The sequence below is a fragment of the Delphinus delphis genome, chromosome 8, assembly GCF_949987515.2.
Source record: "Delphinus delphis chromosome 8, mDelDel1.2, whole genome shotgun sequence".
Lineage (NCBI taxonomy): Eukaryota > Metazoa > Chordata > Mammalia > Artiodactyla > Delphinidae > Delphinus > Delphinus delphis.
In genome coordinates this window covers 60670457-60698313 of record NC_082690.1, presented here as the reverse complement: position 1 = coordinate 60698313, position 27857 = coordinate 60670457, and the positions used below count along the sequence as shown (strand labels likewise).

At 44.8% G+C, this 27857-nt stretch overlaps 1 protein-coding gene across 3 annotated transcripts in view; it reads right to left on the bottom strand.

Moving 5' to 3' along the window:
- CLPB (ClpB family mitochondrial disaggregase) overlaps positions 1-27857 on the bottom strand; it is a 153490-nt gene that overhangs the window by 92215 nt on the left and 33418 nt on the right. For all 3 annotated transcript variants that reach the window (XM_060018328.1, XM_060018330.1, XM_060018329.1), the window contains exons 3-4: positions 25659-25745; positions 5026-5129 (exon numbers count right to left, since the gene is read on the bottom strand). In XM_060018328.1, coding sequence (XP_059874311.1) covers positions 5026-5129; positions 25659-25745 — 191 coding nt within the window. The remainder of the gene's footprint in view (positions 1-5025; positions 5130-25658; positions 25746-27857) is intronic.

Sequence of the window (27857 nt, the reverse complement as noted above, 5' to 3'; positions counted from 1 at the left end):
TTCTCCAGGATACCGCTGTGCCTCTGAAGATGCCATTCTGAGAACTGGAGAGAATGGACAGAACAGTCAGACCAATAAGGCCAAGCATCCCTACATCACCTGCACCAGCAGACCTGCTCTCTACCCAGAAACACCAACCTTGACAAGAGCTGAAGATACAGTAATGTGCCAGTTGAGCAGGCTTCTTGCTAGAGCAATGCCAAATGTCAAACAGGAGAAGGGTTTCACTAGAAATGGGGCAACCGATAGCCAAGTCTCAGCAAAGAGGTTTCTTTCCTCTCTAGGCTGTGCCCATTCTGAGCAGGCAGAACGGATATAGAGCCTCTCTGAGAGAAACTTCTCTGATACCTTTTGGTCTCCTTGCCTGGATCCTCTTTCCTCCCCACACCTTAAATGCTGATACCCTGAGTGAAGGACTTGTCCTCCTATCCCTTCCCTTTAACTCTTTTCCTTAGGCAGTTTCAGTCACATTCATTGCTTTAACTACCAAGCAAATGCTGCCAGACTTCTTTGAACTACAGACCCACTCATCTAACAGTTCACCGAAAGCAGAACCCGAGGTGACAGATGGGTGCCTCCTTTTCCATCAATTCCCACATTCCACTGAATACTCCACCTCCTCCTAATATTTTTCTAATACCTGTTCTCTCCATTCCCAAAGATTTCTTTTAGAAATCCCCAGAAATGAGAAATGCATTTTGAGGGAGAGGAGCATGACTTCTCATCCAATTCTCAAAGGGATCCATCATCCCCCAAACATTGCTAATCTCTCCTCTCCAATTCATCCCCACCCCATCAGAATGGTCCGTCTAAAATGCTAATGTAAACTGAGCGTTCTCCTACTTAAAATCCTTTGATGGCCTTCAGAAAACACTATGAGCTCCCTAGAATTGCCTTTCAGGGTCCTTCCCACATAGAACCCTGCCTCCCTCTCTGGTCTTACTTCTTGCTATTCTCAGTACTGTGGCAGATGATTCCAGTGGCTGTCACCTATCCCATGTCTCTGCATGTGTTATCCCTTCTACCTGGAAAGTCCACCCCTCTTAGTCTGCCTGGCAGTCTCTGACACATCCTTAAGACCCAGTTCAAAGTCACTTACCCTGTGACACTTCCCAGATATCAGTCTGCCTTCAGATAGAGGGCATCACTACCTATACCAGTGCTACCTATATCCTTTGTACATCTATCAACCTTTGCATTTATCATTCTGCACTGTGGTGCCTGTTCACAGGTCTGTCTTCTTACTCGACTGGGAGCAGATCATATATATTGAGGGGCTAGATCATATATATCCATTTTTATTTATTCCCAGCATCTGGCAGAGTGCCTGACACTCAGTAAGTGCATGCTCAATTATAAATAAACAAAACTAATAAGCAATTACAACCGTAGAGTACTCTACAATTCACACATCACATACTTTATCTCTTCATCTTCACATAATACTGATAAGGTAGACAAGGGATATATTATGGGGGTTTAGGGAGGTCTTGCCAAAGTCACAAACTACAACTCACTCTTCCCTTCAGTACTGAGCACAGGCTGAACCCCACAGAAATATCTATTAGAAATTTAGTGAACTTGATGGACTTTGGCACTGACTTTATGCTTTGCTTGTGTTTTGAAGAACTTTGCTGAGCTTGTGACTTTCCTGTGAATTTGCCTAGACACACTCTGGACAAGGGGCTTGTACCTCGTCTTCTACTTAACCTCCTCACACATCCCCAAGTCAGGTAGCTTCCCATGAAAAAGTCAGTCCAATCCAAAGAAAAAAAGAACCACAGGATTCTTTTGTTTCTGTCTACTTCAGCAGTGAGAATGACCCTGAGCTGGGTACAGTGACTTGCATACAGTGGGCAATCAATAAATACTGGTTGAATGGATAAATGAACGAGGTATCTTTAAATGGAAAAAGGAAAGAAAAATATGTTTAAGAAGGAGTTAAAGGCTTAGACTGGTAAGGAGAGGAGAACCCTGAGACGATTTTAAAGAACTGTCACTCTCCAGGCCCGGAGTCAGAAAGCAGAGCGTATGAAGTCAGAGAGCAGAGTACATCCACACTGATACATCAGGGAAAATTGGCTGAGCTGCCAGAAAACTGTGGCCGGCAAAGGTAGTCTGAAATTCAAAAAAGAGAAAAAGCTACAGAGAGAGTTAGATCTCACAAGCCACAGAGCAGTGAGTTTATCAATGATTGTTGATAAAATTTATTATTTCAATCTAGAATTTATTTTTAATGGTTCTGAAACACTTAGGTGATTACCGGGTACCAGTATGGGTTCGCTAAGGATAAGACAAAACCACGCCAGAATAACCTAATATCCTTTTGGGAAAGGATTACTGAGCAACAAATTAAGACAAATGTTAAACATGTTTTTATTTCAGCAATAAATCAGAGAAAATCTCTTAAAATTTTGTGGACAGGATGAAGAAATGGAGGCTAGAAAAGAATGAAGTTTGGTGGATCTACAGCTGTGACTGTTGAGTAATACTTCTAAATTGTCCTGATCATGAGCTCCAGGGCTCTGTACTTAATAGAGTCCTGTAAACATTTTAATCAACGACTAGCACATGAAGTACATGATGGCAGGGATCTTGTCTAACTCACCAGTACCTAGATCAATGCCTGCTAGATAGGAATGTGATCAATAAAATTTTGTAAAATGGTTGCTGAATAAGTAACCGAATCCATAGAAAGCCTATTTGCTAACTTTGCAGATCATATAAAATAAGAAGAGATAGTTAATATTTTTATCTTTATTTCATGAGAGATACGCTAGCCTATTCCAATATTTTTGTTGTCTACCTACCTAGAATATAGGCTGGCTAGCAAAAGCTAAAAAAAATTCAGAGGAGGTTGATGAAAACAGGCAAAGAAATGGAAAGGAAGCAAGGAAGGGAGGGAAGGAGGGAGGAAGGGAGGGAGGGAGGGAAGAAGAAAGGAAGGAAAGAAAGAAAAAAGTAAATATCTAAAACATGGTTGGCAAACTACAGCCTATGGGCGAAATCCAGCCTGCTGCCAATATTTGTAAATAAAGTTTTACTGGAACACATCCACACACTCTCATTTGTGTATTGTGTTCTGCGCTACAGTGGCCAAGCTGAGTAGTCACAGCTAAGACCAACTGGCCCACAAGGCTTAAAATGTTTACTATCTGGCACTTTCCAGAAGAAGTTTGCTGACCACTGATCTAGAATGTGGAATATGAGGATCAACCTGGAAAGCTGAACTATTAGAACACAAAGGTACAAAACGTGAAAGGCACGGGTGGGGACTGGTGTGACAGCAGAGGTTGGATTAGACGGCTTCACAGTTCTGAGATTCTGTGAAATCAAAAATGCTTACTGGACCCTGTTGGGATCCCAAGAACAGATAAGAAGGCACTCAAATAATCCCTTCCCTTCTACCTGGCCCTGCCCTCTCAGCAAATGCTCCTCCTTGCTTTTTGGTGAGAGCACCTGAACAGAAGACAGAGCTGAGGGTGGCAATGCTATGTCTTAGTGAGGAGAGGACAGCCTATAAGGTGAGTCCCCACACATCAGGCTGCAAATATAGGGCAAGTTTGGTACTCATGAAATTCTCCTCTGTTGGAAACAAAGTGAACATGATTCCCCCAGCTCAGTGGGGAATCCAAGGAGGCATAGGTCAAGGCCTGAACATGGAACTGTCAGCTGACGAGGAAAGAAAAGACATATGAGCAGATCAGAGTTCAAATAACCACATAAAGGGCCAAGATTTAGAGAACATTCAAAAGAGCAGCTGAGGGCAGGTTGCAGCAAAAGTTCCATGGAGGATCTAGTCACAGCAAGCGAGCTTGATAAAAGGAGCAGGTTCAGAGAGGTGGAGAGGCAGGGGGAGGGCAACTTCACACTGCAACTGGGTAGCAATGCTCTGATGCTCTTGACATTTCTCTCAGGCTGCTGATTTGAGAAACCTTGCTGGGGCAGCAATGACACCTCTGCCCTAGGCTACCACACCCACGTCAGTCTGGTAGCCTTGCTGACAGCTCTGAGGGCTGAGCACACTGCTTCCCTCTGCTGAACCTTCCCTCAGGTCAATGTTCTGACCCTTAGGCAATCAGCAAGGCTGTCTGTCCTCCTGGCATTACTGCCAACCCTAAAGTAGCCACTGCTCATCTGCCCTGCTGCTGGAAAGGGAGGGGAATCTCAGCCTCTGTGAGTGATCCAGGATAATGGGCGGGCAGCAGAGCCAATCTGGACAAGCAAAGCTCAAACGTAAAATATTCATCTCTGTCTGCAGTCAAAGCAACCTACCCTCTTCTCAACCCTACTTTTGAAAAACTCACCAGAGGCAATAACAGACTAACTTGCCCAGGTACCCTTCAACGGACACGTGACCAAGCCCTGGTAGGTGCACACCGCCTCCTTCCTCTGAGAAGTCCAAGCAACCACGCACACAACACCCCAGGGAGGCACTGATGACCACCCCATTTTACAAGCACAGACAAGGTCCACTCTTTGTCCTGGGTCATTCAGTAAGTTGAGGGGCCAGTCCAGAGAGAGGATTGTATTTCACACAGAAGAGGGGAAAAAAACAGTTGAGGGACTTCTGAGGCTGAGGAAACCAGTGAGGTTGCTTTCTAGTTCTGGGGCAGGGCTGGGACAGGGTAAGTCTGAAGAAAGTAGAGGAAGAATAAATCCACATTCCACACAGTTGCCTTAATTATTTTATGGAAACCTGCTCCACTGTCCACTCATCTGAGACTCCACAGATTGAGGCACTTTTGGGAGAACACCAGTTAAAAGGTTCTTCTACCCCTCCACCCCGGTTATGAAATTGGGCCTCTATTTTATTCCCCAAGACTTGAAGTGACATAAATTATAGAGCCAGAGGGGACTGTGAAGGGCATCTGTTCCAAGGCTTCTGCGCTCTCTATGAGTTCCTAGAGGATGAGGGACTTGCAGGCTCTCACCCTGAGTTGCTGGTAGAGTTGGCACAGAGCACGGCTGCCTGGAAGCCACAGGGAGGAGAGATCTCAGAACAGCAGGGTAGCCCACACTTACCTTCTAAAGAATGGATTCCCTGCTCCTTGGCAGTCTTGTAAACACTGCTGAAATCATCCCCGAGGTTTGGGTCAGCACCAGCTGCAAGCAGGACCTGCACCACACTGGAAGAAATCAAAAAGACACCAAGTGTCAAAAACAGGAAAGGCTGAGGAAGTAGACACTCAGATTCTGAGGCATGTTTGGGGACTGGATCTGCCTCTGCTCATGTGAGTGGTACAGTGGAGAGAACATGAACTTTACGAGCATCAAAGACAAGGGTAGGAAAGTTGGCTCTGAAACATTACTGGCTGAGAGGCTCTGGACACGTTATCTAACGCCTCTCTAAGGCTCAGTGTCCAAGACAATAAAATACGAAGTGTTTATTCATCAATTACTTATCAAATGCTTACTATGTTCTAGTCACTGTTCTAGGTGCTAGTGTCCATGCCCTCAAGGAGCTTACAGTCTCTTCTGGGAAGGACAACAAATTAGCATAAAATTACAGCGAAGTGTGATAAAGGCTACGATGGGAGAAGTACCATGTATGGTGGGAAACTAAGGGAGAGGATCAAGAAAGGCCTCCCAGAGGATGTGGTATTTAAGGTGTTAAAGACTTGGAAGGCTGAGAAGCCAGATCTGGGTTGGTGAAGTGGGAGGACCCAATGCATTTACAAATCGGAGGCAAAAGAGCACGAAGCTTCACCTGAAGAAAGCAGAATTGGGGATTTCCCTGGTGGTGCAGTGGTTAAGAATCCACCTGCTGATGCAGGGGACACAGGTTCCATCCCTGGTCCAGGAAGATCCCACATTCCACGGAGCAACTAAGCCCATGCGCCAAAACTACTGAGCCTGTGCTCTAGAGCCCGTGAGCCACAACTACTGAGCCCGAGCGCCCAGAGCCTGTGCTCTGCAACAAGAGAAGCCACTGCAATAAGAAGCCCGCGCACTGCAATAAAGAGTAGCCCCCACGGAATTCCCTGGTGGCACAGTGGATAGGAGTCCGCCTGCCAATGCAGGGGGCGCGGGTTCATGCCCCGGTCTGGGAGGATCCCACATGCCGGAGCAGCTGGGCCCGCGAGCAGTGGCTGCTGAGCCCACGCGTCTGGAGCCTGTGCTCCATGACGGGAGAAGCCACAGCGGTGAGAGGCCCGCGTACCGCAAAAAAAAAAAAAAACCCAAAAAACAAAAGAGAGTAGCTCCCTGCTCGCCGCAACTAGAGAAAGCCCACGCGCAGCAACGAAGACCCAATGCAGCCAAAAAAAATAAAATTAAAAAAAAAAAAAAAGGTAGAATTGGAGTAGAGGGTGTAAGGGGAAGAAAAGTGGGGAATGAGATAAGCCACTGAAGGGATTAAAAGGGAAGTGACGTGGCAACACATGCTTTTCCTCCCCACTTCAAGATATATACATTAAAAAAATACAAATCATATAGAAATATTAAATTGAAAAATGAAAGTCTTCCCTTATAGCCATCTCCTTAATCTAAATTCTAAGACTAACCACTATTTATAGTTTGGTGTGTTTCCTTCCAAATCTTTGCTATTAGAAGAATCACTCCTATAGCTGTGTGAGAATGAACTGGAGGGAGTAGGACAAGAGGCAGGAGCCTCCACAGTGAGGTTAAATTAGGTGAATTTATATAGCACCAAGTACAGTGCCTGACCCAGGAATACTCCATATATGTTAGCTTCCCTTCTATCATGTAATGTTCCTGCTAATACTTTCCTTTTTTTTCCCTAATAAAAAAAGGTTCGTGTTCACTATAAAAAAAACTCAGAAGATATAGCTAATCAAAAAGAAAAAAGTTTTAGAATATATAACATCTTTCCATTTTTTTCAATGTATGCACATTTTTATTTACCAAAAATTGGATCATATATAAACTCTCCCTAAACACACACATACCTCACCCCCCTTCCATGTCTTAAATATCTGTCTATCACATTGTTTTTAATGACTGCACAGTATTCTACTAAAAGGCTAGTCTATATTTAGCTAATCCCCAATGGTAAAACAATTAGATTATTCTTAATATTTCAATAACAATCTCTATTTCCTTGCATAAATTCGTAACAGATGAATTTCTAGATCAAAAGTATAAGCATTTTTAAGGATTTTGATAAATGTTACTAAATTACCTTTCAGAAAGATTGTACCGATTTTTATTTTTACTATCAAAGGAAGAAGGATGAGAGCAACCGCTGTGCCTTTCTTTCACCAAAGCTTTTTCATTATGTGTTAATCTGGACACAGAAAATGGAATCACACTGCTGTTTCAACTTGCATTTCCTTGATTACTAGTGAGGCTGGACTTAAAAAAAATGTTTAGCAATCAGTTGTGTTTCCTTTTTCATGAATCACAATTATCAATTTTGTTTTTATTTTCAGGCATAATGTCCTTTGCCTATTTTTCTCTTAGCATGTTCATCTTTTGCTCACTGGCCTTCAGAACTATTAATGCTTTTGAAGGCATAAATGGCAAGCATTAAAAAAAATTACTCTAGGGAATTCGCTGGTGGTCCAGTGGTTAGGACTTGGCACTTTCACTGTCAGGGCCCGGGTTCAATCCCTGGCTGGGGAACTAAGATTCTGGAAGCCTTGTGGCCCAGCCAAAAATAAATAAAAATTTAAAAATCACTCTATCATAAATATTAAAAAGCCAACCTACAATTTTAGTTTCTCTCCTTTGTTAGTTTTTCAATATCTGTAGCCAGCAGTATTGCTGGTTTTCCCTGTATCAACTGGTTTGAGTTTCATAACCTTCAACAGGCACAGGACCTGCCCTGTTATTTGCTGAACGGATGAATGAATTTCAATAACTCCCATGCACACAAACACACAGTCCTCATAGGTAAGTCAAAGAACCAGAATCTATCTCCCACATAGATGGGGTTCTTCTACATCTGATCTAACATGGTCAAGTGAGCCTCCTGTGCCTATTCCCCTTACCTAAAAGGATCTTAAGAATTACCTTTTACAGGTAATTTATCTAGGATATGAATTATGATCCCAAAGAGAAATAAGAAGGGTCTCTAAGCACCTAAAATCAATGTCTAAAACTCAGATATTTAACTCACAGCAGAGTCTGTCAGGTTTTCACTTGGAGACTATTTGCTCATAGTTTACACATAATTTGGATGAAGACTGGCATTAGTCTTCCTGCTTGCCAGAAGATTAAAAGAGGGTTCAAAAAGGCTGTTAGAGATGGGCAACTACCTGCAGGCAGTGAGAAAAATATCTGATAGAAAGGGATGTAGTATGGTACAGAGGTTAAGAACGCTGGCTTTAAAATCGGAGACAATATGAACATCAACATGAATAAAGACATTAATGGATTATCACCCATTGGGTACACTAAGATTCCAAGAGTCCGTATTGAAAATAAATGAATAAGTCAATGGGAGAGACGGGAAAGCTCTTCTTTATTGTAGAATGACAAATAATAAATGTAGAACAAATGATGAAATTAGAAAATCATTTTGCAATCATAATTATCAGGGATATTAAGAGTATGTAGCTCAGATTTCCCTGGTGGCGCAGTGGTTGAGAACCCGCCTGCCAGTGTAGGGGACACGGGTTCAAGCCCTGGTCCAGGAAGATCCCACATGCCATGGAGCAACTGGGCCAGTGCACCACAACTACTGAGCCCGTGCTCTGGAGCCTGCAAGCCACAACTACTGAAGCCCGCACGGCTGGAGCCTGTGCTCCGTAACAAGAGAAGCCACTGCAATGAGAAGACCACGTGCCGCAACAAAGGGTAGCCCCCACTTGCTGCAACTAGAGAAAGCCCGTGCGCAGCAACGGAGACCCAACGCAGCCTGCCCAAGTAAATAAATACATACATACATACATAAATGCTAATGAGTACTGTGATACTCCTAAAGAAGGTTATGGTATGCAGCACCCCCAAATTAAAAAAAAAAAAAAAAGGAGGAGTATCTAGCTCATATGACTCTGTTAGTGTATGTAATGTGCTTGTACAGTGCCTGACATATAATAAGTGCTCAAAGAACATTAGTTATCATTACTATGTACCTGACCCCATAGCTGGGCTGTGGGAAAGTCAAGAGAAGTTTGAACTAAGACACAAATTGGGAAGACAGCATGAAATTTTATAACAAGTATAGGGAGACGTGGGTTCAAATCAAAGCTCTATCATTTACTGACTGTGATCTTGGACAAGTTACTATACCTCTGGGACTCCATTTCCTTACTGGAATAACAGATAATGATGCCTCCCTTGTAGGTTATAAGTATGTAAAACCACAGTGCCTGGCACATCAAAGGAGATCCACAAATATGAGCTCTCTTCTCTGTGTCCATATAATCTTAGTGATAATAACACAAATCTGGGCTGAAGTGGGCTCTAGATATATACCTAATCACCCCCAGGACTCATGCTGGCATAGCCCTGTGTTAAGAAGGCAGCTCTTGGGCTTCCCTGGTGGCGCAGTGGTTGAGAGTCCGCCTGCCGATGCAGGGGACGTGGGTTCGTGCCCTGGTCTGGGAAGATCCCACATGCCGTGGAGCGGCTGGGCCTGTGAGCCTGTGGCCACTGAGCCTGCATGTTCGGAGCCTGTGCTCCGCAACGGGAGAGGCCACAACAGTGAGAGGCCCGCGTACCGCAAAAAAAAAAAAAAAAAAAAAAAAAGAAGGCAGCTCTTCTAGTCATGTACCAAAATGTTCATTGCAGCACTATTTACAATAGCCAGGACATGGAAGCAACCTAAAAGTCCATTGACAGATGAATGGATAAAGAAGATGTGGCACATATATACAATGGAATATTACTCAGCCATAAAAAGAAATGAAATTGAGTTATTTGTAGTGAGGTGGATGGACCTAGAGACTGTCATACAGAGTGAAGTAAGTCAGAAAGAGAAAAACAAATACTGTATGCTAACACATACATATAGAATCTAAAAAAAAAAAAAGGTTCTGAAGAACCTAGGGGCAGGACAGGAATAAAGACGCAGACATAGAGAATGGACTTGAGGACACGGGGAGGCGGAAGGGTAAGCTGGGACGAAGTGAGAGAGTGGCATGGACATATATACACTACCAAATGTAAAATAGATAGCTAGTGGGAAGCAGCTGCATGGCACAGGGAGATCAGCTCAGTGCTTTGTGACCACCTAGAGGGGTGGGATAGGGAGGGTGGGAGGGAGACGCAAGAGGGAGGGGATATGGGGATATATGTATACGTAAAGCTGATTCACTTTGTGATACAGCAGAAACTAACACACCATTGTAAAGCAATTATACTCCAATAAAGATGTTAAAAAAATAAGGCAGCTCTTCTATATTCTGCACAAGTTGGCTTGTTTTAAAATCTAAGTGAGAAGGGTTTGTCGATCTAAACTCAAAGGGACATAATTTGGTTAATCCTCAGCTGCTGTGTCCAATCACCATTCAATCACACCCCCTCCCATGGCAAGCTGTCCCTCCAGGCAGCTAGTGTCACTAACTGTGCTACCTGGGCCTCTCCAGGTTCCTGAGTATTGATTCCATCTGTCCAATTTGCAGGCTGCAAGACGTGTCCAAGCAACCAAGTATGCTGCCCTTCGCCCCAAAGGGCAGACAGTGGTCTGGCAGGATGGGGAGAGGAAAGTGACTAGGCTAAGCCCTGGGGCTGCTAACCCAATCAAAAGGAATGGGCAATTCACTTCACAAACTTGGAGGACAAAGAGGGTGAGCATCCAAGCTAGTGACTCATTCTGCAATCCTGGAGAAGACTCCTTTCACTTTTAATTAACTCAAAAGGTAGCAGCCCCACTGTGGGGTATACCTAGGACTAAAGGAACTGTGGCTGCTCAGGCCGAGTGGCACCAAACACCTTACCAGATAGCTAGTAAGCTTTTTTTGCCCAAGAGCTATCTCATACTTAAAAAGCATCTAACCCAGAGTTCCACAGGGATCAGGCCCTTTTTGGAGAAGCCAGCCCAGATCAGGCTAAAGGACTACATGACTATGGTTAGCTCTGATGATGAAAAGAACTTCGTGGACCAATGGGATGTAGGAGGGTAGAAACAGAGTAGGAGGCTAGCCAGGTAAGAGAAAGCTAAGGCAAGGCTCGTGAGAACAGGCTTAGCAGCAGGCCAGGCCAGGGAGTGTCAAGAAGTTCATAGTCAAAACAGAGCCAAGGGCCAGAGACCAGGCAGCAGAGACGTGAGGCAGAGAGTAAAAAGCCAGGTCAGATGTCAAGGACTAGAGGCAGAGGGAAACAGCAGACCACAAAACAAGTAAGCAACCAGAAACGAAGAAACACACTGGTATCAGAGGTCAAGACAAGGCAAAAGAAGCAGACACCAGGGGCAGCAGTGAGGAGACTTCGCAAATGAAGAGATTTCTGCCTCTTTGACATTTTTTGCTGAAGCAGAAACAAATCCCCCAATTCAGAACTGTATCTGGGAGAAGGTTACGTACACAAGATGGTGAGTTGGCCCACCTGGCTGACAAGGGGACTACAGGATCTGACGGCACAAAGGGAGGCAGGTACTGCTATCCGAGGTGATCCACCAAAGGAAAACTAGAGCCGCCCCTCTGTTCTGGCATTGGCATACTGGCTGTCACTTGGGAGGTTTGGGTTTAGGTATCACTATCTTAAATTGGAGTAGCTGGTGCTAAATGGGCAGTGAAGTGTATGGACTAGGCCTTCATGGTCTTAATAGCTGGGTTAAAGGGGACAGAGTACACCATCCCACTCACTTATGTTTTTCTATAACACACTCAAAGGAACTATGCTGACTACTCCAGAGGTTCTCACCGGGCAAAGGCTTACAAACATCAGCAATTCTCCCAGCCACCTCAGGACTTGGCCTCTGGTGGTCTGTGGAAAGATATGCCTACCAATGTCAGTATCAACCTCAAAGGCTAGAGATAATCTCCAGATACCCTACTTCCAATACTAATCTGGAGAGTCAGAGAATGTCTACAGCCCAGGAGGATGGGGGTTTAGAGTTGGCCTTTAGTGACTTGGCTCTGGTAGCAGTACTTGCCTTCCTGTGTGTCCATCAGAATCTACTCTGGTCTTATCTCTGCCCAAGTGAGCTGACTCACCAAAAAGACCGGGCTTTGTGAATACTGAAGGTGAAGGTTGTGAGGGATAGTATCCAGCTGACAGGCTGGCAGAGAAGCAGCAATAGGGCCGAGCTAGCCAGGCCAGGGATGGGGGGCACTGCAGGCCTGGAAATCTGGCTAATCAGAAATGGTCAGGTCTTAAAGATTGGCCTTAGATAGGGAGCAGAATGCAGGTCCAGAGTCCGAGACCTTGGTAAGAGTTACACATGTGAGTAGGAGTGGTGAGCTCTGAGCCTAGGCTGAGAGCTGTTTTCTTTCTGCTTATTTTACTGCCTGCTGATACAAGTATCTATTTTCTCAAGGGTACAGTAGGGCTAAGTAGGAGGAAGATAGCAGTCTAATAATAAGAGTTAGCATTTGTATATACCTCCTACATGCTAGGCACTATTTTAAATACTTTATATATACTAACATCTAATCTTCACAACAACCCTATGAAGGAGGTTAAACAGAAACTGAGGGATAAGTAACTTGTCCAAGGTCACTCAGCTGTAAGGAGCAGAGGTGGGATTCAAACCAGGGCAGTCTGGCTACCAAGCCCATGTCCTTATCACTCTGCTACATGGCCTCTCACTTCCCTGTGTTGACTCCCAGGTAGCTAACAGTCTGTAGAAGCACTTTGCCTCAACTCAAGTTTTAGCAACAAGGCTAGGATCAGGAAGCCCAACAGAAAAATGAGGCAAGGATATGAACAGTCAATGCCCAGAGGAGGAAAAAAACAAACAAACAAGATGATTAAGTATATGAAGAGATCCTCAAGCTTGTGTGTGATTAGAGAAAGGAAAATTTTTAAAAATGAGATAGCATTTTATTGGGAATTTGGGACTGACATGTACACACTGCTATATCTAAAAGAGATAACCAACAAGGACTTACTGTAAAGTAATTAATTAATTTAAAAAAATGAGATAGAACTTCAAGTTAACACACTGGCAAAAAGTGAGAACGCTGAAAAATGCCCAGTGTTGGTGAAGACATGCGGATCTCAGATTCTTCATGCACTGCTAGGGGACAGACTGGAGCAGCCATTCTGGAAGCCAATCTTGTAATATTTGTCATGTTAAAGTACCTTACCCTATGACCCAGCACTTTGCTCGTGAGGATATGTATCTCAGAGAGATTCTTACACAGGTCTATAGAGGGCAACATGGGAGATGTTCACCACATATTTTGTGGCAGTGGGGAGTTGAGGCAATCAAGTGTCCATCACTGGGGGAACAGGTAAGTTAAATGTAGTAGATACATGCTATGAAACATGATGCAGCAGTCAGAAGCAACAGGCTGGATACACGTGCAGCAACATGAATAGATGATTTTTAAAAAGGGGTTGATTCCCTGCCACCTACTATTATTCATTAATTGAACTTGACCATCTGTTCTAAAAATTTATTCCTTCAGGGAGTCTCTCAATTGCAGAACTCTAATTCCCATGCTGATCTAGTGATCTTGGGGGCTGAAGAATTAAGGACCCAGTGAAAACAATTAACTCCCCGAAGTACACCAAAGGCCATCACGCAGGCCCCCCCTACTGGTTCAACTGGTTAGTGCTCATTCACCTTTAGGGCTCCTCAGTGACATAGTCACCGACTCAACTGAGGCTTCTCCGACTCCCAGCCCGGGTCCACACCCTCCCTCTTTGCACAGAATCCAGTACTTACTCCTGTGGAAGGTGGCCCTCACCATGTTATGTCGTTATTGCCTGTCTACTTTTACTTGCCTTTCCCAGTAGATCACGGGGCAAGAGCCATGTCTCAACCTTCTTTCACAGCTCCTTGCCCAGTGCCTGGATCACAATAAGTGGTCAACAGATGATTTCTGAATGACTGCACGAAAAAATGAAGAATGAATAAATGAAATAATTATTTTATTTGGTGAGAGATGGGGGAGAAAGGTGGAACGCAACTGTCTCAGCCCTGCCCAGCCTTCCCCAACCTGAGGGTCCGAACTGGGCTGCAGGCAGCTTAGCTGTGGAAAACTTCCATCTTCCTCTCCTGAGCACTAGGCCCTTCCTGCCCTCCACTAGGCAGTTCCCAAACAAAGCTGAGGAAAAGAACGGGAGGGTGGTCCCTAAGAAGCAGCTCCTGGGACTCACAGAACTCCCTTTGGAGCAACAGCCCCCACCAGGCGAGTTTTAACTTTCCGATCAGGTTTGTAATTAGATTAGATGTGGGAGCACACGTAGGAAGTTGGCTCACGTGGACCTTGATGAGCTCCTGCTTTCAGGACAGTGGGGCGTCACAATGCACAGGAGGACAGTTACATCAATTGGCTTTCTGCTCTCAGTGGCTGGAGGGGCTTTGGATCATCACATTGTTTAGGAAAGAGGGAGGAAACCTGTGGTGTGAGCTGAGGCCTAAGCTGGGCGAGGCGCGTGTCAAAGGCGGCTGGCGAGCAGCTGGAGTTGGTGAAGCAAGAAGGGCAGTGATCCCAGCTCCAGGTCGTCCCCACACAATGTGGAGCTTCAGAAGAAGCTCCTCCGACTCCTCCTCCCCTCTACCCCCCACATGCAAGCATAGGGTCACTGTGTCCCAAGGAAAAGACAAAGAGTTGACCTATTCTCAACCCAGAGCACACCTCGATGAGGGGAGAAAGCAAAGAGGTCACAGGTCAGGAGGTTTGCTGGAAAGTCAAATGAGCTATGGATCATTCAGTCTACTGGTTGGTCTACAGGCGGTCGGGAAAGCGGGGAGGCCCGACCAAAGGAACTGGCCTGTGTTGAATCTAGAGGTCCTGTGGTGTAGAGGCATGAGCTTGGTGGGGGGCAGGATGGGAAGGCAGTTTTCTTTTCTTTTTTGGGGGGTGGGGTGCAGTTTTCTTTTTAAAGCCAGCTTCCTTGGGAAACAAACTAAAGATTAGGGAGGAAGCAAGGAAGGTACCTGTGTAGAAAATGTGCCCCCGTTTCCTCGAATGAGGATGTTATTTTGTTTACTTCCCTCAAAAGGTAAAGATCAATAATCATAATAAAGCAGCCACGGTGGGTTGAGCACTTTACATTTACTATTCCAGATCCTTATAACCGCTTGCAATGAGGTACTAGTCAATTTTACAAATGAATAAACTGAGGCTCAGCGAGATAACATGAGTTATCCAAGTATACACATTAAATAAGCACAGGAATCACGATTCAAATCCATGTGTCTGTCTGGGGCCAAACCCAGTGCACACTCCCCTAAACCACACTGGTTCTCACCCATCTAACCATCCATTAGTCTGTCATAATATCCCATAGTCGCTGGGCCCTTACTATGTACCAGGGACAGTGATATTTTCAGATGGTCATAACAGCTAGCTGGGATAAGAGGGAGTCTGATTCAGAGGGACAAGGGTCAAAATCAGTAGAGGGCTCAGACCAGGTGAGATAATTTGGGCAAGGCTTAAGGAAGACATGGCACGTTAAGCAGAGGGCCAAGGAATCGAGATTACCCATCACAGGATTTCCAGGACAATCCCAATTTCATATACTTAGCCTAGTTCTAAATACACTTCCATATCTTTCAATCTGTGGTTCATAACACACAGTCGCCAAACCGATGGGGCAGTGTGGTCAAGCCCTGGTTATTAGGGATTCTTTCCACAGTATAAGCTAGACTAGGCTCTCTCCAGGCAAATGATCCGTAAGAGCATGTTGAGGCTGGTACATCTCCTAGACGTACTATGCACTAGGCATTGCAGTAAGCAGTCTTACATGCATGTTAATCTTCGCAACCACCCTATGCTGAGGCAGATGCTATCGTTGTTCCTACTTTGCAGATGAGGAAACAGCTGTTCAGAGGTAGAGCTAGGTTTTAAACTCAGGCCCTCTTTCCAGAGCTCTTGTTCCTCACCACTCTGCCACACACAACTAGACTGTGCTCCCCAAAGTAAGGACTGTGCCTGGCCATCTGTTCCCTTGCACATAGGCCGCAGTACGGGCCAGTAAATATTCGTTGAATCAATTCACTTCTAAGGCCTTAACACTGCACTGTTGATGCACACATTGAGTTTTCAGTCAGCTCCTGGGCTTTACTTGCTAGTATTGCTAAAGTGGGTCTCCTAGGATTTTACAGTTGGTTTTTGGTTTTAACTGTAGACTGAAACACTTGTCCCTATTAATTTTTATCACCACAGATTTAACCATTGCTCTAGCCCACGGAGTTCTTTTTTCACATCCCTGACTCTTTCACCTAACATATCAACTACCTCTAAGCTTCATTTAATCTGCCCATTTGGTTGGCATTTATCAATGGTCTCACTAGAATCAGTGATATGACTAGTGAATAGGACAGACCCCTGTGGCTCACCAGTACAGTCTGCTTTCCAGTCTGATATCCATTCACATATAAACAATGAACCAGATCATTCACCATTCATTAGTTTGACCAAACTATTTGCCACATCATATTTTATTAATGTGGATATTATAAGAGACAGCCAAATACCTTGCTGCAACCCAGACACACCTACCATATTTACTGTATATTCCTGACCCACCAAGCTGGCACCCCTATTTATTTATTTATTTTAAACATCTTTATTGGGGTATAATTGCTTTACAATGGTGTGTTAGTTTCTGCCTTATAACAAAGTGAATCAGTTATACATATACATATGTTCCCATATCTCTTCCCTCTTGCGTCTCCCTCCCTCCCACCCTCCCTATCCCACCCCTCCAGGCGGTCACAAAGCACCGAGCCGATATCCCTGTGGCACCCCTATTTAAATAAGCACAGAGTGGGTCTGATGTCCTTAAAGAGGAGGTGCAGGAGTGGACCATACCACAGTCCCTAGAAATGGAACACCCTTCCCCAGGCTGCTGAACTGGATGAGTACTGGATGCTCTTTTCATCCGAACTGATCTTCTCCATGAAGACAGCACTGAACACAGAACCCCAGGATGGGATATAGCGCTGGAGAAGGGGGTGGGTACCCTGAGACTGTCAGTTTAGGCAAATGAGCTGACATCACTTTCCAGGGAGCAGTGTCTGGGTGGCCTGAGGTCAAGGCATGTGTCTGCCAAACTAGAAACGGGTGCATGCTGGGCTTGGAATATCATTACTACGAAACAGGATTATCTTGAGCAATGATTCTAAATGGGATTAGAAATGACTCTCTGTTACTCAGAGATAATCAACCACAGCAGCGGTGGGAGAGACATCAAGCTCGGCACACTTTTCTGGGGGCATGGTGCTGGCATTCCGGGCACCTGGCCAGCACGCTCACCCGCCCTTTCTTGCTGGGAAATACTGGGAACTGCTCTTCACTAGGCAGCTGCGGCCACCTGGGATGAGAGCAAGCTCCACATCAAAGTGCCCTGCTTTGGGGTCCCATGTTCTAGGCCCAGCTTCTTAGATGAAAAGGAGTGGAAAAAGAATCTCCAAAGCCCTACTGCTTCTGCATCACCCATCAGATACTGGTGAGAGGCAAGTAATACCCCCACCTCCATCAAAGATAGGCTTACCTGCAGGAAATTCACTAACTTCCTGAGGTCACCAATCAGCAGCAGCAGTGTTAGTCATAATAATAATTAAGACACTACCACTACTACTATACTACTATTAACTAAAGTAGCAAACTCTTATCAAGTGCTTACTATGTGGCAGGCATTATTCTAAACACTATACATATATTTACACATTTAAAGTAGCTCAGCTTATTATCTCCATTTTATGGCTGAGGAAACAATCACAGATAAGTGAAAGAACTTGCCAAGATAGATGACTAGTAAGAGGAAGAGACAGCTTGGATGTGAATCCAGGTCGTCCAGCTCTAGAGCTCACAGCTCTACCACATGCTAGACAGTTACAGCCTGAGAGGACCATGGTCCATGCTGGATAAGGCTTTCCTTTACCCTCACTGGTCTCCAGACCCTGCCAGTGCCCCCTACTAACTCTGGTACATCCCTACTTTCTTACTTTTATGAGCCTATGCTCACAATGGTGCTTATTCCAGAAATGCTGTCTTTCTGCTCTCCACCTCTACCAACCAAAATCCTGTCCGTCTTTCAAGGCCCACCTCATGTGAAAGGGCCTCCTTTCATGATTAACCCCTACCCCAGCACTCTAGGCTGGTCTTCTCTGGGTACTGACCACATTCTGCCTCAATCTGCCGTTAAAAGGAGGCTTGTTTTATCCCTTTTCTGAAAGCTTTTTTGAAGACAAGGAGAGTAGTTTGTCAGTTTTTAGATTTCTCAAAAAATCATCCAGCACATAGTGGGTCATCAAGAAACCCTGCCTGAATTGACTTGACTCCTGGTCTTGGCACCCCTTGATTCACTGCATGGCTTTGCTCCCTGCATCTTCCCTACCCAGGTAGTATAATCCAGTGGAGAGAATAAGGATTTGGGGTTCAGAGGGACCTGACTTCAAATCCTGGCTCCCCCTTTCACTTACTGAACAACCTTAGGCAACTCTGAGCTTCATTTTCCCTATCTGTAAAATAGGGATAATAATCCCTCCATTTTAGGATTGCAGTGAGGATTAGAGCCAACATGGGAAGTATTCGACATGGGCCTGGCACACAGAAGACACTCAGTCAACCACAGCCATCATCACCACTATAGTCAGGAGATCAGATAGCACAAAGCCAGCCTCCTCCGGCCAAAGGAAGCACCACTCTGCAGCAAGCAGCCAGGCTGAGAACAGGCTGGGGACCTTGGGAAGAGACTGTAGGCCTCCAAAGCAGGATAGACCTCCATGTTGTCAGGTCCCCTGGTACCTACATTAAAGCACAGGTACTGGGGTTCTCTACCTGCTCTGCCTCTGGCCAGCCAGCAAGGAAGAAGAGCCTCCCATGGAGGCTGCCCCAGTCCAGCTGCAAGAGAAGCATCAGCTCTTTGCTCTAAGAACACTTGTGGAGCTGTCGGCCACACAGAGAGGCCTGTAAAACCTCTCCTGCAGGTCAGCGATCTGGCTTGGGCTGCTGGGTTCTTAAAGATAGGATTTAATGCCCCCCCTCCCCTTAGTAAGGTGGAGGGAAAATAAGCAAATGCTAAAAATAAATGACTGCTATGAGAGGGAATTAAATGGTCTTCAGCCAAGGATGGCGGCATTTTAAAATTAACAAAGCCCAGGTACCACATCCAGGAAGGCCTTGGCAAATGCGTGTTATCCACTCATTAGCTCAGCTCCTCAGGGACTCCAGCCAAGCAGGGAAGGCAGTGCCGGGAAGCAGTCCTTCCGATGCTGATGAAATGCACCCCGGGAGAAAAAGCAGAAGGAGGGAGGGAGACTCTTGTGGGGAATTTCAAACAGTTCTGCTGGAGCTTCCTTCTCTGCCTGGCAGTCTCACTTCTCTGAGGCAGGGGCTTTCAAGGCAACCAGCAAGCCCAAGTGGACTCAAATCTGAACCTCCACCCACGACCCCACTGTTTCAGGATCTTTGGTTCCTGAAGCTCCACAATGGCCATGCTATTTAGGTGGTCCTCCCTGCGTGGCAGTCCAGGGACAAGGAAACCAAGAATGATGTGGGATGAGAGGCAAGCTCCCAGTCCTGAACCCTGCACTTTCTCCTCGCCATAAAGAACCATATGACACTTTGTGAGCCCACTGTATACCACTCATAAGGTGAATTTATCACTATTCATTAGTAACTGTACTTCATGACATCACGAACTGTGTGAATCCACAAATCTTTATTCTCTACTAACAATCAGAATATATAGTACTCCAATGTAAGATACCATCAACTATAAGAATTCAAAACATTCCAGGTGACTATAAACAGTATGAATTCATTTTAACTCTACTAACAGGAATTCTCAGTACACCAAAGGTCACAATTAACAGTGAAAATGTAGAGAGATATGGTGGTTTTTTGAAAACTTTTTAAAAGTCTGTTTATTGAAGTATCATTTATGCATAGTAAAATTCATCCTTTTAAATTGTACAGTTTGATGAGTTCTATGACCACCACTATAATCAACACTTAGAGTACTTCCATCACCCCAAAAGTTCCATTGGGCCCTTCCTCCCACTCCTAAACCCTAGCAGCCACTAACCTGATTTCCGTCCCTATAGTACTGCCTTTTCCAGACTGTCATATAAATGGAATTATACAGCAGGTAGCTTTTCATGTCTGGCTTTAACTTAGCATAAGGCTTTAAAGATTTGACCATGTTGTTACCTGTACAAGAAGTTTGTTCTTTTTTTACTGCTGAGTAGTCCACTGTATGTATGTACCATAATTTGTCCATTCACCAGATGATGGACATTTGGGTGATTTCAAGTTTTTGGTGATTATGAATAAAGCTACTATAAATATTTGCATACAGGTCTTGTTGTAGATGTATGTTTTTATTTCTCATGGACAAATATCTAGGAGTTGGTATTGCTGGGCTGTAGCAGCAATGATAAATGTATGTTTTACCTTTATAAGAAACTGCTGAAGTATATTCCAAAGTGGCTATACCATTATGAATTCCTATCAGCAGGGATGACAACTGTTCTGCATCCTTATCAGCACTTGGTATTGTCAGTTTTAAAAATGTTGGCCATTTGTATAGGTGTGTAGTGGTATCTCATTGTGATTTTAACTTGCATTCCCCTAAATGCTGAGTATCTTTCATGTGCTTATTTGCCATCAATCTCTTCTTTGGTGAAGTGTCTGCTCAAATCTTTTGCCTATTTTTTAAAAATTGGGCTATTGGGACTTCCCTGGTGGCGCAGTGGTTAAGAATCCACCTGCCAATGTAAGGGACATGGATTCGATCCCTGGTCTGGGAATATCCCACGTGCCGTGGAGCAACTAAGCCCGTGCGCCACAACTACTGAGCCTGCGCTCTAGAGCCTGTGAGCCACAACTACTGAGCCCGCATGCCACAACTACTGAAGCCTACACACCTAGAGCCCATGCTCCACAACAAGAGAAGCCACCACAATGAGAAGCCCGCGCACCACAACAAAGAGTAGCCCCCACTCGCCGCAACTAGAGAAACCTGCGCGCAGCAACGAAGACCCAGTGCAGCCAAAAATAAATAAATAAATTTATTTAAAAAAAAATTGGGCTACCTTTTAATTACTGATTTGTAAGAGTTCTTTATATCTTCTGGATACTATTCTTTTATCAGACGTGTTTTGACAGCTTCTTTTTTGAGGAATTAGAATACCATTTTTCTTCCAAACCACTATCCCCTGCATATACATGCTGATGAAGAAAACAGGACAGACTTAAATTTTCAATTTACAAATACCTTAGTGTCATTGGACAAAAGGTCAAGCAGTACTCAGTACCTGTTAAAACTCATGAGACTATTTTTACCTCTATGATGAGCGCCCAACCACCATTAGGCTTTAAAGAAAGCTACATCTGGAGAAATGGCTGTCCTATAAATAGCTTTTGCCCCCCAGGCTCTGCACCTCCCAAAGCCCTGTTCTGGTCCGCCAGGCTCTTGGAATGGTCAACAGTCGTCACACTCCATTGCTGGCCATTGTCCACTGGGAAAGGTAGGAGGCTCCCAATCCACCCCTCAGTGAAAGAGCAAACAGTGCGGCCTGTGGCTGCCTGGACATCAAAGTAGAGCAAACAGGCCCGGCAGGCCCTGCCTCTCCGCCTACACATCCTGCAAATGCCATCTGAAGGAGCATCCCTGAGGGGGTCATGACTTTCAGCTTGTCACAGCACACATCAAAGTTTGCACCACACACGAACTGGGTGCATGGGTTCGAATCAAGTTGCCCAAGAGCGGATACTCAGCCATTGTGTCCAGTTTTAATCCCGTGTTTTCCCAAGTAATTAAGCCTTCTTGCTTATGAACTTGTGACTAAGTAAAGCATCACTGAGAGGTTGTAACATCAAAGTGCCTTCCACCGTCTGTCCATGTTTAGTAAAATTGGATTTCTTTCCCTTCTTAAGGAAAAACTAATTGAATTTAGCTGAAGGCTGGGTATATTTGCACGAGCCAGTAGAGGCTGTGCTAAGTCACAGTGGTCATCCTGGGACCCTGTGGCTTAGCGTTTAGCTGGGCTGGGTCAGAGTGCAACACGGAATGAGGCACCCAGACTCAGGCTAAACAAGTGCCTGTGGCATGAGGCTTATGGAGGGCTCACTGTGGAGAAGGGGCCAGCCCCCGCCAACTACTCCTCAAGTCAACACTACACCCAAGCTGTTACTAGGCTGGCAAAAGGATTGTCCTAGCAGAATGTTGGTAAATCTTTGGCAGGAGGGCTACTGAAGACAATGGCCATCACAATGCTCAAGTCCTTGATGTCAGCAGTCCAAGTAAGCTTCTTAAGGCAAAGGCTGTGATGCTTACTTAGTATCTGAATCCCCTTTAGCCTAGCATATCAGCACCTGACACAGTCTAGTTTTTAAAAAAGTCTGCTGGATGCATAACATGATAACATAAAGGTATGTCAGCACAAAGTTCCTCTCTCCTGAAGAACCAAAACTCTCTGTATCCCTTTTTTGCCCTGCTTGTCAGGAAACTTCAAATTAAATTCATACTCCATTCCACTAATTACCTGATTTACAGTGAGTACAGCCTGGTCCCATTTATGTAAAATTAGACACATAGATATAGATATAGCTATAGTGATCAGTCTCTAGGTAGAGGGGATTCAGTTGACGGCTACTTTCTTCTCTATATTTTCTTTACAAAAACAATAAACCTATTTTTGGAAAAGAAAATCTCTAGTTCAATCCTGATAGAATTATCTTTCCTTTTACCAATATGATTTCTGATCTTGATCCAGTTTTAACTCTCCTGTGTACATTTATATTTGTATTTTGATTTAAGTCACCTTAAACCCTTTTTGTAAATAAAAGGAGGGAATAAACTATAAATAAGTTCCCATGCATATTTTTAACATTTTGTTCTACAACACTGTATTTTCTGTTCAAAATTAAACAAAATAGCACTCTCTTTACTATTCAAAATTAAATAAAATAATAAATACATATATAAATAAAGGTTCACAAGAAGATAATCTCCTTAAGTATAGAGACTACTGTGTTCATATCCCCAAGGACTTAACACATTAAGCAGCCAGGCACTAAAGGCAGTTGAGGGTGAAATGACTGGGCTTCTCTCAGGATATCTCCTTTGAGCTTGTGGGCTGCCAACATTCTAAAGGAGGTGAAGGTTCTCTACTTTCAGCCTTGAATCACGGGGTGCTGTCCCTCTGCTCGCCCTTGACCCAACCCATTTCAAAGGTGGTGGCATTTCAGGCTTGGCCAGTATGATTCCAGAAGGGTTTGGTGACTAATGAGATGAGAATCAGCACACTTCTAATACAGAAAAACTTACTGGCAGATTGTGCTGGGATGGACACGATAATCCTTCAAGACCACTCCCATGGCACCTTACCAATGAGGCCTACCCACCCTGGCATTCCCTTTTACCAGATTCTACTTTTCCTTTTTTTCCATTAGCACTTCTTATCTTCTAATATATAGTTTACTTATGCATTGTATTTATTGTTTATTGTCTGTCCCTGCCTCTCTCTACCCAGGGACCACCACTTGTACAGAAATAAGCTCTTTGAGGATAGGGATATTTGTCTGTCAAGAACAGTGCCTGGCAAACAGTAGGTGCCAAACAATTTTTGTGATATGAATAAATAAAGCCAACCTGAGAGTATGCTATTTTCTATAAAAATCTGTCCTCACTGGGTACCGGAAGGAAGAGGAGGGCACAAAATAGAAGCTTAAAACACCAATAATTAGTTCTAGGAACCGAGTACATACAAGCCAACACTCTCACTTTGCTCAATGAGCATCACTGATTTGCTAATGGCCCTGGATAAAGACAGAGCAATCAGTTAAACCAACAACTCATTAGATTCAGAGAGAAGTGTCCTCAAAGCACATCTACTAGCTATGTGCTCACTGATTGGCAGTACTCTTAAGTATAGTGTTAATTCCTATTCTGTCTCAATGCTGATAAAACCAAACATAGAAGGGCACATATCCCCTCCCTTTTCTCCACCACGGGTTACCTCTTGCAGATGGAGATACCTGCAAGCTGGGAAAGACTGGTGGGTGGGGGTGGAGGCAGGGGAGGGGGGTTATAAGTGGTAGAATAAGCACATGTGTGTTTGTGTGTAGAGGTCTAATGTGAGCAGCAGAGAATAACATCTCACCATTTGTAACCTGTAGCATATACATTATCTCATTTGATTCTCACAAGAATATAGTAAGAATCTATCTGCTCTGTGGTGAGATTCAGTCCCCTCACCCCCTCTGCTTTGATACTATCCTGTCCACACTGCTCTGATACCACTGATTACACTATACTCTGTTTCTCTACCTGCCTGTCTTTTCCACATTAGACCACGAGCTCCCAAGGCCTCTGATTCCCCAGTGATTAACATAAAGCCTGGTTCAGAGTAGATATCTACCAAATGTTTGTAGAAATAGTTGATGTCAGGTGAAGAAATAAGGTGTTCATAGAATTTTGAAATTCAGCTAAGGGTCAGAGCCAGGACTGGATTCCAGGCGCTCAACTGTGGAACCTATTTACATTAATTTTTCTTTTAAAGACTATGTGCTTAAAGCTAAAGGGGCAAATAAGGAGAAAGAGTGCTGAGATCAAGTTCACAACAGAGCAGCAGAGACGAGAGAACTCTCAGTACAGCTAAGTCTCTCAGCCAGACTGAGGCAGTGCCTCCCCGACATTATAAAATACCTGTTTGGTTGATTTCCACCACATTTATGACCCTTCCAAAGGTGGCCAGTACTGGCAGATAAAATCCTTAAAGATCTGCTTGAAGGGAAAATGAAAACTTCCACCTCCCACCATCAATGTCAGTGGCTGTTACTAAAGCACCCAGTCTGCCTTCTTTGAAAGCATCTCTTTTTGCTCTTTTTCAATCAATTCTTTTGCATAATCACAGCTAGAGACTGCGACGTAATGGCAGCATCCAGCCCAAGCCCTGGATCTGGCAGTGGGAGGCAGCAGTGAGGTACAGTAAAACACACAAACTCTGCAGGCAGTCAGACCAGGTTCTAAATTCTATCTGTGTGACCTTAGACAAATCACTTTACCTCTTTGGGCTTCAGTTTTCTCAGCTGCAAAATGAAAAATAATAATATATATCTTGTGGGTGGTTGTAAGAAGTAGAGATAACTATATACAAAGTAGACTGTTTCAATCTTTACACAACAGCTGCATGCTGGGGGAATGGGGAAGCATATAGGAAAACAGCAGGGCCTCCAATGAGAGGGAAGGAACACCCCCACCTGCCCTAGTTTATACCAGAACTTCCAAAGGAACAGCCCAATGGAGCCCTTGCTGGGGACAGTGACTGCAGACTGCTCAACATGGATAATGATAACGTAATCATAACGATAACTTACACAGGTACACTTAACCACTTACAACAGGCTTTCAAACATTTTGTTGCTTCAATAAAGCAAATGACTCGCCTAAGGTCACAAAGTCAATGAAGGATGGAGCTGCGATCCAGAGCTACATCTTCCCTCTCCACATCTCCTATACTTTCCATTGCGCCAGGTGTAGACCAGTTCCTTAGGCTGAGTCCATTTCCCTGCCTTTCAAGAAGACAGCAGGGGGACAGGCAAGGGTGGGAGAGTGTTCAGGATCGTGGTCTGCAGAGCTCTGGCAAAGGGAGCCCCATGTGGAAGGAGATCTCTCACCTGTCGTTTCGGTTGATGGCTGCCACCATGAGTGCTGTCCAGCCAAGTTTGTGCCTTGCATTGACATCAGCACCTTCCGACAACAGCCTAGAAAGAGACAGAAATATTTTCAGTATATGGCTTATCATGGACATAAGAGTGGAAGAAATGAAAAATCAATAAACAGGGAGGCTAGGTGAATTTGGAAATAGTTATAGGGCTTTGAGAACTAAATACCCATCCCAGCTCCTCTGGCCACTCTCCCTTGACCCCAGCCTTCTCCTACCTCTCTCCCTCTTCCCTTAAATGAGTTTGCCTCTGCTGTCATCCTCCCAGCCTACTGAGGAAAGAATGTGTCTTCTCCCCTGTCCAGAATGCTCTCTCCCTGCCTCTCTGCCTATTCTAAACCTACTTTCATATAATGGGATACAACCCTGGCTTGAGGACTCTCTCCCAAGTAGGCTTTCCTGACTCATCCAGTCCACAGATCTCTCCTCCTTCCTTAGAATTCCCCCATGCTTAGCACCAAATGCCCAATGACACTTCTCATCTATGTAGCTCCCGGTTTATGGAAGAATCCCACTTCTCAAGTTTATTTGTATGGTCGCTGTCTGGAAATTGGAACTCTGAATGCAAGGGAAGATGGAAAGAATGTTAGAAATGCTAGATTAGGTTTCTAGAAAAGTCCATATGAGCCTATTTGACTCTATATGCCAGTGCCTAGTACACAGTAGGAGCTCAGTAGCTGTTAACAAAAGTTTTTAAGTATACCACTAAAAGCCTGAATTCTGGGTCCCAGTAGCAGGGGGCCCTATAATGTGGGGGTGGATAGAGAGGAGAACGAAGAGAACCAACTCTTACTGAGCACCTCCTACAAGCAGGAACTGCCCCAGGACTTTACATACATGCTCTCATTCACTCTTCACACAAGCTTAAGGAGCTGGTATTAATCTCCTCTTTTCATGGATGAGGTAATAAGTTCAGCGAGGGGAAATGACTCGCTGAAGGTCACAAAGCTAGTTAAGGGGCAGTACAGTGACTGGAACCCAAGTCAATAATGGCTCTGCAGCCTGAATCCTTCTCACCTCACCAACCTTCCTCTACACTGAACCTGACTCCATGTAACATGGAAGAGAAAAGACTAAATGGACTCCAGCAAATCAGCATGACATATGCTTGGCCCTGTGCTGAATTCTGGGATGGGAGTGTGGAGAAGACATGGGGTTTGCCCTAAGGAATTTAGTTGTGGAGGGAGGACTCAGGATAGCAGGAAAACAAAGGCTGTCGTGTGTGGTTTCCCACCATAAGTGCTGTAGGAGGCCAGGAAACAGGGAGACCAAAAGTCAAGTGTTTCACCAACAAGGCAGGAGCTGCTTATGAGGAATGGGCATTAGGGGGAACTGGGAAGCTGTCTACTCTTCAGTGCGTTCTAGACGAAAGGGCACTGGCAGAGAGTCCAGAGGCTTGGGGTTGAGTCCTAGCACCATTCTTATGCCATAATCTGTAGTAAATGCCCCTCTGGACCAAGCCAAGTCTAACCTCTGTGCTGCTGAGGTAAGCAGGTGATAAAGGCTTGGGAGGATGAAGAGACACATCATGTACTCATTCGTTCACTCAGCCTGTGCTGATGCAGGGAATGAGACAGGCACTGTCAAAGCCTGAGGGGAAGACAGACCAGCAAGCATGTCGCTACACATCAGACGAGTGCTAGGAAGGGGGCCTCAAGTTGCAAATGTACAACCAGGGAACCTAACCTAGCCTTAATGACCCAGAAGGCCTCTCAGAGGAAGTGATGATAGAGAGTTAGCAAGACAAAAGGGGGCAAGGGAGGGAAGGAGTGTTCCAGGCAGAGGTAAAGACTCTCATCAGAGTAGAAGGCAGCACGGGGTATATGAGGCCCTGAAAGAGGTCTGGCACGACTCAGGCACGGAGTGCGAGGGGAAAGTGTTGAGAGAGGAGGTTGGGAAACCCTCTTCTCTCACCTCTAGTTTGAAAGGTTTCTTCTGGTCAAAGTCCTGGGCCTCTTCCTCTTACCACATACACTGTTAAGCATCCTTTATGCAGAAACAACTGTCCATAGCCAAAGGTGTTAAAGAGGCTAAGAACCCTGGGGATAATTTTCTGAGACAGAAATCTCTCTTTGCACAAAACCTTCCCTTGTTTAGCAGGCCAAGTGGTGCTGTGGAGAGCGCAAGTTTCTGAGAACTGAGAGACTGGAGT